The sequence below is a fragment of the Musa acuminata genome, chromosome BXJ1-6, assembly GCF_036884655.1.
Source record: "Musa acuminata AAA Group cultivar baxijiao chromosome BXJ1-6, Cavendish_Baxijiao_AAA, whole genome shotgun sequence".
NCBI lineage: Eukaryota > Viridiplantae > Streptophyta > Magnoliopsida > Zingiberales > Musaceae > Musa > Musa acuminata.
In genome coordinates this window covers 14346543-14359690 of record NC_088332.1, presented here as the reverse complement: position 1 = coordinate 14359690, position 13148 = coordinate 14346543, and the positions used below count along the sequence as shown (strand labels likewise).

At 37.5% G+C, this 13148-nt stretch overlaps 2 protein-coding genes across 3 annotated transcripts; both read left to right on the top strand.

Moving 5' to 3' along the window:
- The first annotated feature begins 472 nt into the window (after positions 1-472).
- Positions 473-8383, top strand: LOC135676447 (MLO-like protein 4). Of its 2 annotated transcripts, XM_065187627.1 has the most exons (15): positions 473-724; positions 833-890; positions 1005-1237; positions 1304-1420; positions 1505-1565; positions 2210-2301; positions 3487-3561; positions 3770-3855; positions 4795-4844; positions 4943-4983; positions 5073-5243; positions 5339-5374; positions 5679-5746; positions 6443-6503; positions 7682-8383. In XM_065187627.1, the coding sequence occupies exons 1-15, from the start codon at positions 611-613 to the stop codon at positions 7961-7963; spliced, it is 1545 nt and encodes a 514-aa protein (XP_065043699.1). In that variant the 5' UTR covers positions 473-610; the 3' UTR covers positions 7964-8383. The 2 variants fall into 2 exon arrangements, with proteins under 2 accessions (XP_065043699.1, XP_065043700.1); XM_065187628.1 differs by lacking the exons at positions 6443-6503; positions 7682-8383 and having other exon boundaries at positions 5679-5750.
- An 859-nt stretch (positions 8384-9242) lies between these two features.
- LOC135676446 (nifU-like protein 2, chloroplastic) lies at positions 9243-13091 on the top strand. The gene is made up of 4 exons (XM_065187626.1): positions 9243-9422; positions 9521-9623; positions 10932-11242; positions 12748-13091. Exons 1-4 carry the CDS (start codon positions 9321-9323, stop codon positions 12937-12939), a joined length of 708 nt encoding a protein of 235 aa, XP_065043698.1. The 5' UTR covers positions 9243-9320; the 3' UTR covers positions 12940-13091.
- The last annotated feature ends 57 nt before the right edge of the window (positions 13092-13148 follow it).

The following is a 13148-nucleotide window of genomic DNA, read 5'->3' as shown; positions in this document are numbered from 1 at the left end:
TCCAATTTTGACTTCTCACCGGACCCAATTGACAGTCAATTGGACCAATCATTATATTATATATAATATATATAATAATAATTTTACAAATGATAGAAAAAGAAACAATAATAAACAACAGCGAAGAGAAATGAGGCTGCATCACACCACGTGCCATCACGAGATGTCCTTCCCCACCTTGTCCCTGCGAACTTGACACTTCACGCTTCATGATTCGGACGAGGCTCCCCTGTCATGTCGGAGACAGGGATCAACGTTTCTCCCATCCCACAACGGTTCCCTCCATTGAACGCCTTTAAAAGCGTAGCTCGCGTACGCTACCCCGATGAAGCATCCCCAAAGACTTCTTCTCTGCCGTGTCAGTCTGAGAACGTGCCACGGGGCCCGCGTTTTTTGCGTCTACCCGTCGAGCATGTGGATGTCGGCGCCTTCGCTTCTCCTTCCGCGCAATAAAGAAAGGGAGGGGAAAAGAACCGCGCTTTCCTCCTCGCATCTCACGCCCGCCCTCAAATTATGGCGCACACACGACTCTCATCTCACCTGCTCCCTCGTCCCTCTTGCTCGCCGATACTGTGCGAGCAAAGCGCCGGAGGAAGGAGGACGAGGAAACATGGGCGAAGGGAGGTCTCTTGCGGAGACGCCGACGTGGTCCGTCGCCACCGTTACCACCGCGATGGTCGCCGTCTGCTTCCTCGTCGAGCGTTCCATCTACCGCTTCGGAAAGGTAAAGCTTCTCTCTCTCTCTCTCTCCACTCGCCAAGAAGAGAAAAGAAGATAAAAATGTCTCCTTTCATCCCCAAACCCACTCCTTCCGAGTTCTTGAACGCGGCAGTGGCTGAAGAAGACCAAGCGCAAGGCCATGCTCGCCGCCCTCGAGAAGATTCGCGAAGGTGACGACTCGCTTGATCCATTTCGGCTCCCTTCTTTTGCTTCTGCAAGAAACGGCGGATCTTGATGGTGTTTTCTCGGTGGTGGCGGTGGTGGTTTTTCTTTGACACGTAAAGAGCTCATGTTGCTGGGTCTCATCTCGTTGATGCTGAGCCAGACGGCGAGGTGGATCTCCGAGATCTGCGTCCCTTCTTCGCTCTTTAGCAGCCGCTTCTACGTCTGCTCCGAGAGCGACTTAGAGGATCTGTTCGCCGGCGGGGACTCGGGGCCGATGTCGGCTTCGAATCGTTCGGCGGCTGTGGAGACTGCGAAGGAGCTGCTTGGATTGTCTGCGAATCATTGTCCAGAGGTGGGCGACTCCCTTATCGAATTTGCTCGGCTGCTGAGAATTTGGTTGATGGATCTTCGTGTTCAGGGCTATGAACCCTTCGTCCCGTTCGAAGGATTGGAGCAGCTCCACCGCTTCCTGTTCATTCTTGGGATCACTCATGTGGCGTACAGCTTCGTCACTGTCGTTCTGTCCATGACTAAGGTAACATGGTTTGAGTAGCCTTTGGGCATATGGAGGCTGGTTTTCTGTGTTGGTCATCAAATTGTTTTCTTGATTGCCACGAAGATTTACAGCTGGAGGAAATGGGAGAGCCAAGCATATCCAATGTCCAGTGAGGACTTGCAAGGTAAAATCATGATGTATTTTCCCATATCTTTGTTCAGGAATTCTTCTTAATTGACAAGTACACGGTACATGAGCCATCGGAATATTCCTGAATGGCTTGTGAATAGAGGTGCTTTGGTTGGGTGAATGTCAACTCATTGCTTATTTTAATAGAATTGTTAGTATCAGCTGATGGAACAACAACAAGCTACTAAAGGCAATTTGGTGGGTTGAATCCGTCTAAAGTTCTTTCTTAGAGAGGCTTGATTGGATTTTGCATTGACTTGGAAATTAGATGCTGATTTATTTCTATTGGCTCAGAAAGCTAACTTGATTAACCTTCATTTATAACTGCTTTCCCTTAAAATACACACACACACACATCTCTCAAGTTAGTCTACAAATGTTTCGGTTATGGGAAATTCTGCAATGAGAAGCTTGGTGAAAATGATTTCTAAAAGAGCATCTTTGGAAAGAATGATGTTGTAGCCAATAGAATTATGGAACGACATTTTAGCATGTGAAATTCCTTGCTCTAAGAAGACTTTTGGAAGAATTTTGTTTATAGCATTGCTTTCTGCTATTGCACTGACATGCCTCTTTCATTTGATTGGAGTTCTGTGATTGTTTAGCCGGATGACTTGACGTTGTTTGTTTTTGTTGAAGCAAGGAGGAATCGGATGATGAAGAGACAGTCTACCTTTGTTTTTCATCATGCATCTCATCCATGGAGCAAGAACAAGATTCTTATTTGGATGGTGAGATTTAGATAAGATGTGTAGTTCGGGCTTTATCCTACGGTTTTGTGATACATAGGAACAATTTGTTTTAAAAATTTACTACTTGATGTTCTCAAATGAACCTCTGTGAAGTTGTAACAAAGACAATGTGAATTTGACAAATGAAAATCTTGGAAAATCTTTCTTTTGTTATTGGTATCTTGTGTTGATTAATTATCAAATATTTAATTATTTCCTCTCCTTTTAAATAATGAATTTTGTGATTTGGTTTTGAGATACTATTGACTTGAGGTCATGTTAATTCCTAGTATAGACTCTATAGATATCCGTGATAAAAATTATAATCCTGCAAGAATATGTTATTAAGGTGTGATGTTTTATTTGTTAGGATATTTTTGATGTGCTATTATTTTCCATGCTTAATTTTATTTTGGAAAGTTATGGCAGGTTCGATGACGAAATAATAAAATGTTTGTGGCGAGGTTCACAAAATATTACTTTATGCTTATTGAGTGTCTCCTAACTCTTCCAAAAGATATACTCAAAAAGTAATTAGACTTAAATTGAAACTTTGCTGGTTAAGCTTCTACAACCTTTTAATTTTAAGAATATTAGAATATGATTTTATGGGAAACGAAGTCTTGAAAGTTGAATTATGAATGCTTTTCTCAAGCAGCATCTATGACTCATTCATATTTTATTTTTCTCACTAAAATTTAATGTACATATTTGGATTTTGTAGATGAGTGAAAAACGGTAAAAGCTTCTCAAGTGACAGTTACTGAAGTGATCAAATTTACTTCTGTATCTTGTTCCTTCTAAAAAGAGAGAAAGAAAGAAAAAAAAAGCTGACCAAGTAAACAAGACTCTGCAATGCAGGGAGTCACTGAACATAACCTTACCCCAGCAAGCAAAAAGGTTGATTCCATGACTAGTACCTTTGATGTCCAGAGGAGCTTTTCCATTCTGCTAGGAATGACATTGGAATATATGTGTACTATTTTGTTTGCTCGTAAACTTAGCAATAATCCTGAATACTGTTCAATTAATCAGTTAGGCACCAGGGATGATCTTTTTCTATTTTTTTTAAGCAACTATTCAATCATTCATCTGGTAAGATGACAAAAAATCAGTGATGATCTGGCCATCAATCAGTATCAATATGCTTCTGATTTCTGACATTGGCTCTCAAACTCTATGTAGCTTTGTTTCTTCCGCCAATTTAAGGGATCTATAGCCAAGTCAGATTACATGGCATTGCGTTTAGGTTTCATCACTGTGAGTATCTCAGTTCAAATTGCTTCTAATGCTACCTGATTTTTACACCCTTCTCATGAAGCTTTCTTACATAATTGTTACATTAACATTTTCTTTCTCTGGGCAATTACTCTTAGCCATCCCATGGCTGTAAGGTTTAGATTGTCATGCATTGCATTAGGTGTTTAAGTTGTTTTGTTGGTATACTTGAATTATGCTTTCATTTCAGAATCACAAATTGCCACTTTCTTATAATTTTCACAAATATATGGTGCGGAGCATGGAAGATGAGTTTCATGGAAGTGTTGGCATCAGGTACACAAAATAAGCAATTTGATCAAGGGCGAAACTTTAATTATTTTTGGACATAATCATTTAGTGATGCTTTTTCCATGTGCCATCTTGCAAGTGTTGAGATGCATGGACACGTTAAGTCCTAGCAGTACTTAGACTTGTAATGCTTGTTTTCTGAATATATTTTGATATGTTTCTTCTATTCATATATTGTTAAAAATACTAGATTTAAGAGTTTATTTATAGGGGCACTTTGGGTGGAATTGTGTAAAGTGAGAGAATTAAATTTATAATTTAATTCTAGGTTTCTTAACATAGTTCTTAGTTATATGGACAGATTAATTGCTAGGTCAGCTATTCAGCTATATTTAGTGAATGTAGATGTTTGAGTGTAGACTATAATAGGTTCATTTGATCTTTCAGTTACAAAGAGAAAAATTATGCCTCTTAAAATAAGTGCCATGAAGTATTTGGTTCGTTCAGTACATTATATGAACTCTTTGGATCTTTTGATACAAGTATATCTAGTTCTTTTCTAGCCTCACCTGTAAGAAGTCCGTATTCACCAACAATAGTATCTCGTAAGAGAAGAACCATAACCAAGGGTTGTCATAAATATCTGGTACTGGAAGTACAGACTTAATACTTACTAATCACTCATATAAGTAGGCCATATACTGCTTTAAAGCTACAGTCCTTTATTTTCTTGCAGTTTACTAACCAAATATCTTTAATTATTCTTTTGATATTCTTACTTGTCTACTGTATCATCTGGAATCATATTTTAACTTTCATATATAATTTTGATGAATCTTGCTTCCCTAATTCCTTCTTTTGACATTTTGATCCCAGTCATGCTTGGTGTTCCTATGAATAGCATAAGCATTTTCCTCCAATTTTAACAAGATTAAATTTATAATGATTTGCTGTTTCAATATGCTTCCTTCATTGATGTTGCAGCTGGCCACTTTGGGTGTATGCAATAATGTGTATATTTGTGAACATTCATGGCAAGTCATCTTTCGTTCAATATTGTTTCTTTTCTGTAATTGATTCATGGCCAGTTCTTTTCTTCATCCAATCATCTTATCCTTCTTCCTCTTTGCAGGGCTTAATATATACTTCTGGTTATCCTTTGTCCCTGCCATTGTAAGCTTTTCCATCACATTTTCTTCCAAAATATGGGCTACTCTCCTCAAAAGCATATTTTTTATATTTTCCATGAATGTACAAAAAAGTTGGTCGTGCTGGTGGGGACCAAGCTCGAACATGTCATTGCTCAGTTAGCTCTAGAAGTTGTTGGGGCAACAGATCCATGTGTTGGGACACAACTAAAGCCACGTGATGATCTGTTTTGGTTTGGAAAACCAGAAATCTTATTGTGGTTGATACAATTTATTTCCTTTCAGGTGATGATGACAAAATTACTGCATAATAGTTCTATAATTGTCATTACATAATAGTTTGTTGCTATTGTGTTCTGACATTCCTTTTATACATTCAGAATGCTTTTGAGATGGCAACATTCATTTGGTCCTTGGTAAGATGGCATTCACTATATTTCTTCTGCACTCTTGCTTAAAAATGTATTTGGTCTTCTCCAGACATTCTTGAATAATTTATTGCTAAGCTATCTGCTTGGTTCTGTATTTCTCTTATTGAAGCAATTTTGCTCATGAGTAGGTTCTTTGTGTTTGCAAATACTTGTTGAAAGCAATTATTTGTGCAGAGAGAACACTTTATTTATTATACTGATAAGTTGAATGTACACATGAAACTCTCTTGATTTTACATTAAATGTCTTTTCTTTTATTGTATTTTTAACATATAATCTCTTTTTACAGTGGGATTTAAGTTCTCAATCATGTTTCATGAAGAATCATTTTATGGTTGCCACTCGCTTGGTTTCCGGGTAAGTTTGTCTATAGTCGTGTTACATGCTTCTAATTTTAAATGATAGATTTTGCAGATCTATGACTTTTAGCAGTTGATCTAATGCCCTGCTATGCTCATGTTATTTATATATTTTGGTCTATTTTATATTTTGGTCTATTTTATAGCTAATTTATCATCCTCTAGATCATTGTTACTTTAGAATAATTTAATTAGGTTGGACTTTGAAATTTTCCAATCGAGGTAGTTCTGACTCGGGGTGCCACAAGAGGTAGAGAGACTTGAGATTACACAAAACATGTGGAGAGTTAAAAAATTAAAATCTTAGGAACACAAATTGTAGCTAACAGATTTGTAGGTTTGGGTTGATAGTTCAGGAGGGTGATTACCAATTAGGAGTTTAGGACCGAGTTCAATGAAAGAACTGAGTGTCATCACCCAGAAGACAAAGAAGATAGTGCAGTGATCATCAGCGTGGAACATGATTACCAATTATGTGATGCAATTTGATTATTTTACAGGGAATCATTAGTGGCTTTACAGATACAAAAAAGAAGTGTATGTATGTTCTGTTCCTTTAGAATAAGATAAATGCATCCAGTATCTTTCAAGTCGTCTAGGTTGAATCTCATGTATTTATTTTGATGCAATTTTCATACACTACACTTAAGAAAATGTCATTCATTGACTTGAGTTGGTTTCTTATATGTTGCAGGCTACTAGTTCAGTTTTGGTGCAGCTACAGCACGTTACCCCTGAATGTGATAATTTCTCAGGTTAGGTTAAACTTCAAATTAAACTGTTTGTTCTTCCTTTAATCAGCATGACATTCTTTAGCATTTTAATACACACTTCTGGGTCAGATAGTCATGTTTTCATATACGAATATAATAGTCTCTATTTGCATGTGCTTGATACTAGCACCTCTTAGAAATTGCAAGACTGTAATGAACAATATGCTTTTCTGGAAAATTTTAGACCAGTGCAATTTAATGCTATTTCAAGCTTCTTTGTGTATGAGATATTCTGCAAGTTTCACCTAATCAATACCAGTCCATGTTTCCTAGTCAGAGAAAAAAGAAGTGAACCTTATCCTCTGTTTTTCACTTATGGTGCTTCTAGTTTTTCAATAAATTTCATTGAGCGATTCCATAATTGTCAGTTTGCTTCAGTACTTGTTGGTAGAATCTGAAACTTGGGGAGCAAGTGCTGTGACTAGTGCATACGCTAAGTCATCAAGCTGATAAGGAATTTACATTATATTAAAACCTCCCTAATGCTATATTAGACATTCATTTAATTTAATGATGCTTATAAAAATGTAACACATTGTAGAATGAGTATCCAGAGGAACCCTATAATGCGGTCATATACATCACAAAGGCTCTTATGTAAACCATTTAAAATTCTACGAAGTTGATCAACAACATGCAAAATCTTTCAAGAGAATATCAAGCTTGATTTTAGAATCACCGCTTGGCGAGAAGATGCCTCAAGAAGACCACAATAAGTCACAAGGAAAGAATTAAAGGTTCTCCTCACTTGGAAAACATATGCCCACCAGTTTGTGTACAGTAACATAGTGTAGGATAGTTTGTGACAACCAGAGTCTATAAATTTTTCATCAGGCCCTTCGAGCCGCATTGGTTTAGCTATCTATTGGTCAATAGTCTGAATCACCATTCTTCAAAATGGATGTTTGTAACTTGTCGATGCCTTTCTGTAGCTACTTGTTTAGCACAGAGTTAATGCTCCAAAATAATTGATGTGCGTTAACTACGCTTGCAGTTTGGTTAGGTTCCTTTTATTTTTCCTACATATGTCAAAGAGGCTCTGCACTATTATGGGCATTTACATGCAGAAAAAAATTTCTGCTTGCTAGGAAGCCATTTATCTATTGTTTGTGATATCCTAATGCCATTGTCTTAACTTTTGTTCCTGTAACAAAATGTAGATGGGGTCCAAATTTAAAAAATCTCTGATAGCTGAGAGCGTGAGGGAGTCGCTTCATAGTTGGTGCAAAAGAGTCAAAGAGAAATCTAAACGTGATCCTGTTCTTTCACGACTTGGAACTACTACTACATCAACTTGCTCGTTGGAATCAACCGTCGATGAGACAGATGAGACAAACACAATTGGATCAGGCACCTTGTCCCGGTGCTCGTCAAGAGCCTCTTTGGAAGAGCTTGCTGCTGATATTTCAGACGTGCAGGAGAACAAAACCCCTCATCTTTAGTTGGAACAGATTGATTGAAGATAACACTCAATTCATCACTTCTTCCAAGCAGGTTTCATTTTCCCAGTACGGAAAACCATGAAGCAGATTGTTGATAGGATCGCGAGCATTGCACACGACTGAAAGCAGAGAAATGATGAGAAATAATGGGCAACCATGACAGCAGTTCTTGCAGTGTGTCTACTATTTTCAGTTTCTTGTGATATGCGCTGCATTTTGAAATGAAGTTGTGTATTGTTTGCAGGGAACACAGCACTGCCTGTAATGAACAAAATGTTCCCTTTGGAATTAATATTTAGATTTCATCTTTCTTTCAGAAGAAAGACTCTATTTGTTGCTATTGTTTTATTTTTTGTCCTTTTCCTTTCTATTTTTGTTCTTCAATATGCAAATTTCTTAATTGCCTGTCAGTATGAGTAAAATACCAATGAAGATCAAGTTATGTACACTTGTTTTCCTGATCTAACAAGATGTGTTTTCTTGTTGTAATATATATATATATATATATATATATATATATATATATATATATATATATATTCATGTCCTAAGAATCAGATTCCAGAAATGACTTAAAAGGGTTGGGAGGGTAAATGCCTTAAGCAAAAACATGTGCAAAACACAAGAAAGCAAACAAAAACACAAAAAATATCACAATATGATTGTTGTAATATTTTTGGATAACATAAATGTAAATTACTAAGAAAAATTGTGAACTTGGTATTTGGAATGGATTGACTTAGTTGATTAATATGATTTAATTTTAAGCTTCATCAATGATAAAACAAATTCCCAAGTGAAGTTTATATAAGTATATCATAAATTGTTTGTTGAAATAAGAGATCTACAAAAAAAAAAAAAATTGAGATTAATAGGCTATCCAAATTTGTTGTATTTATTCACCCCAAATGTTGTGAGAATAATTTGAGATTAAAAGAAGCATGATTTGTTGGCCCGGAAATGAACCATGAGAGAATACATGATTCCGACTCCGATAGCCACCGGCTTCGGTTACGACTGTTCTATTTTGCACGAACCATGCCAAGACAGCGCGACTGAGATACACGTGAAAGAAGGCACGTCGCGGACTTCACACAGATTTGGCGATGGCGGTCAAAATTTTTAGTCGCATGGCTGGTCAAACCATGTTAAAGAGACAATAGTTGCCACGTGGAAATTGGCCATCCGCTCGCCGCCTGGCCGTGCTAATTAGCATGACTCCAATTAGCACCGGCTCGGGTCCGTTGCTCCACTCGTTAGGTTGTGGTGGACACGCGGTCGTTTCCTATTTCGACAGCCGTCGCGTCCGGCGTCTTCCTGTTCATCCTGTTCGAGAGAGAGAGAGAGAGAGGAGGCTATGATGCAAACTTCGGTGGTGTCGAATCCCTCGTCTTGTACCGAAGCCACCTCCTCTTCAGCCGCCGCAGCCTTCTTGCCTTTCCGTCCTCTCCGCTTCAAGGTCTGTCTCCGCTATTCTTTTCTCCCTTCCTTTTTGGTTTGAATTGGGGTGGTTTCCGGTCCCCCGGGGATCACAAGGTATCGCTGTGTAAACGACAGGATTCGGGCGTCCGGGGAACCAGGATTTCGATCTTGACGCGCGGGTTTCGCTTGCATAGGGGTTACGCTCTTCGGTCGATTCCCAGATTTAGGAGGCCGGCCGGTGAGCCTCTCGATGGTCTCAATTTCGTTTGGTTTGGCCGATGCTTTTTCGTTGTTAATTCTGGTTTTATTTATATTACGCTTGATGAATCAATCACCGAAGTTCGTTTTTTTCCCCGGATGAAGTGCCCCCTTGATGACCGCCATATGAGATCATATAGTTTTAAGGCAATTAGAGGTCTTCTGTCAAAAGGAGAAGGGATTGGGTTATCAGGAGATTTGGATTTTTCAGTGTCCCTTGGGTTGCTCTTCATGCCATAATTATGAAGCTCCATAAAGGAATGGGAATATAAGCTAATTGAGGCTTTCAATCTCCATAAGTATTATTTTAATGCATATTTTGTCGCTATCTTTTACATTAATTGTTGATATCGGAAGTGAATAAAGTTGCTGCAGGGAAGTGATTAATCAAAGAGTTATTAGAAAAACTAATTTAATGTCGTGAATGTTTGTATGATTTACACAAGTCCGTATTTAAGTCTCAGAATGAAATAGATAAACTTTTATACTTCATATTATAGAAAACAATGTGTGCATCTGAGACATTAGTCAGAAGAAGATACCACATTACTAGTCATGTAACTGATGCTACACTCCAAGGTCAAAAGATGCTAAATAAGAGAAGAATAATAAGCAGCGAAAAAAACACAACTAATCTGAGTTCATTCTGATTCTGTTATCTGGAGTACCTGTTACGAAGTACATTACTTGCGCTTTTAATTCAATTCATGATTACCAACTGAATGTAAATTTTTAGCTAGTGCCTGGAGAAATGTAGACAAATGGACAATGAGGAACATTAAGTTGGAAACTGAATTAAGGAAGTTGATAGGAGAGAAGATTGTGATGTCATGAATGATAAAAAAAAAAAACAGAACAGTAGAGTTGTAAGAACTCCAGCAAAGTTACTTCACTTCGTCAAAGGCAAAGAAGTTGGACTGCAAAGAACAAGATGAATGGTGCTATCAGTTGTTTTTTCACATAATTTTTGAAACCCAAAAATACTCATATTACATAATACAATTGACTACATTGACATACAATAAGTATCTTTCAGTCTTAAGCTCATTTTCTTGAAATCATATTTTCCAAAGTATATGCATTGTGTCTGAAATTGCAACACTGTCTTCCTATAAGGTGTTTGGCATGAGGGTTATCTATTTCTTAGCACAGTATAAAAGCCATTTTAACTTGGTTGACCTTTTTTTTTTGTTTTTAGAAAACCAAAACTATAGGATGCTATGCTCCTCTTCTTTCCTCTGTCTTTATGGGTCTATGTTAGCTTAATCAATCTTTCTCTTTGCTACAGTGGTTAAATCAGTTGCTACTCCTGATCCATTAGTAGAGTTACCTCTAACTGCTGAAAATGTTGAGTCGGTGTTGGATGAAGTGCGACCATATCTTATAGCAGATGGAGGAAATGTAGTACTTCATGAGATAGATGGAAACATTGTAAGATTAAAATTACAAGGAGCATGTGGTTCTTGTCCAAGTTCTGTAATGACGATGAAGATGGGCATTGAGCGTCGCTTAATGGAAAAAATTCCAGATATAGTTGCTGTCGAACCAATCACTGACGAGGAGACTGGTCTTCAGCTGAATGAAGAAAATATAGAGAAGGTAACAAATAGCATATTAATAATTATGTTAATATGTGGTTTTCTCCATTGGAAATTTGGGATGCTGAATGTGTCCTATGTTCTTTTTTGTCATGATTGTCACCGCAAAAGTGTTATTTTAGGTCCATGATTTTTGAAGATTTTTAGTCTTTAAATTGAACTAATTACCTTCCATATTTTAGGGGTGCTAGTTGACATTATTTTTTACTTTTTTATTATAAATGTTCTGGTGTTTGTGCATTTCATATTTCTCATGTACTTTTCTTCAAACATAGAAAAGTATCTACGAGTTGCCACCATGAAAACAGAATTGATCAAACATAAAACAATGCTACCTCTACCTTTCCTTGTCTTTGTTCCATCTGTTTAGCTGTTAGGTGAGTATATTTTAATTCAGATGAAATACGGTGTGGGTTCCAACTCTCATGCTAAGCGTCTAATTCTTTAATCATCTTTACCAAACTGAGCTCAAACCCAACTATGAATATAGTCTCCATAAGGTCTGAACAGCGACCTGTCTGGACATCCTTTGTATATCTTTTTGTTTTGTCAATTTTTTTACAATTGAAACATATATGCATGTTATATAAGATCTCAATCTTGGCGGTTAGCAAAAGTTTACTATGTCTCCAACTTATCATGTCCCATTAACTGGACTGTTGCATTGCATCCTGACATGGCTCGTAAAAATGTTGTGGTGTGATTCAATGGTTCGTTGTGGAACAGTTGATCGCTCATTTAGGCTATTACGAGTATATATTTAACAGGGTTTAAAGATGTAAGTTTAATTACACATGAGCCTTTCGTTGCATTGTATTTGAGCAACTTCCAATGTAACACTGTCTGGAACACTTTCAGAACAGCGAGTTTTATCTATTTAGGCCTTATGTTCCTTTGAAGTTAAAAACAAGAAGTTAAATCTTGCTATTGCTAAAGTGTAGCTCTTGATGAGAGAAAATGATATGAAAATTTTCATACCAAATTGTATTGATATATGAACCCAATAAAGCATTTTCCCAGTGTGAGGTGACTTTGGTAAACTACTTTTTTCATGTCTTGATGCCCTTGGTTGATAACACTTGTTTATAATTCTCATGATTCCAGCTTGAATATTGCACCATTCACTTGTGCTATTGCTGAGAAGAGCTAAGTTAGATCTCATTTTGGAGTCCTTGTGGATTTGATTGCTGTTCAAGAAATGGAAGTTTGTGACCAAAACCCTCTAGTGATTTATTTCCAGCTGAAGCTTGGAATCACTAAGAATGATATTGATTTCGGTGCTTGATGGCAATATTTCTTGGACTGGATGGAGGACTTTTTTTTGCAAGAATTCTTAACTTATCCTTGTGGTTCAACTTCTTTCTTGTGGTGTTTTTCTGCCGCCAACATTGTACTGAACTGTTTTGAAATCTTGGCAGCCTTGATATTACCATTTCTTTGTGTGATTACATAAACAAACAGATGCCAGAATGCGAAGCCTGATACTCGCCTCTTTTTCCATGTTAGGTACTTGATGAGATAAGGCCATACCTTGCAGGAACCGGTGGTGGTGAGCTTGAGCTAGTCAAAATCGAGGAGCCCATTGTTAAGGTTCGGCTAACAGGGCAAGCCGCCGGGGTGATGACTGTTCGAGTGGCAGTAACTCAGAAGCTGCGAGAAAAGATACCTGCCATTGCGGCTGTTCAGCTTTTATCGTAGGTCGGCCGAAGACTTATTTTTATACTTATTCTTACACTATGATGTTGTAAGACGTATAGTCAATAATTTTGCTTGATACAAAAAGCTCAAGAGACTCATCATCTTTTCAAAATCGAAGCCTTTGTGATTGATTTGAGGTGATTTTGATTGCATCTCTCATGTTGTGTAACTTCAGAGATAAACAATGTCTAGAATATGTTGTGCAAATT

Coding starts and splice junctions, on each gene's coding strand:
- LOC135676447 (XM_065187627.1), top strand. CDS start 611: ATGGGCGAAGGGAGGTCTCTTGCGGAGACGCCGACGTGGTCCGTCGCC. Junction 1,238..1,303: donor CTGCGAATCATTGTCCAGAG/GTGGGCGACTCC, acceptor CTTCGTGTTCAG/GGCTATGAACCCTTCGTCCC. Junction 5,244..5,338: donor TACAATTTATTTCCTTTCAG/GTGATGATGACA, acceptor TTATACATTCAG/AATGCTTTTGAGATGGCAAC.
- LOC135676446 (XM_065187626.1), top strand. CDS start 9,321: ATGATGCAAACTTCGGTGGTGTCGAATCCCTCGTCTTGTACCGAAGCC. Junction 9,423..9,520: donor TCCGTCCTCTCCGCTTCAAG/GTCTGTCTCCGC, acceptor TGTAAACGACAG/GATTCGGGCGTCCGGGGAAC. Junction 9,624..10,931: donor CAGATTTAGGAGGCCGGCCG/GTGAGCCTCTCG, acceptor TCTTTGCTACAG/TGGTTAAATCAGTTGCTACT.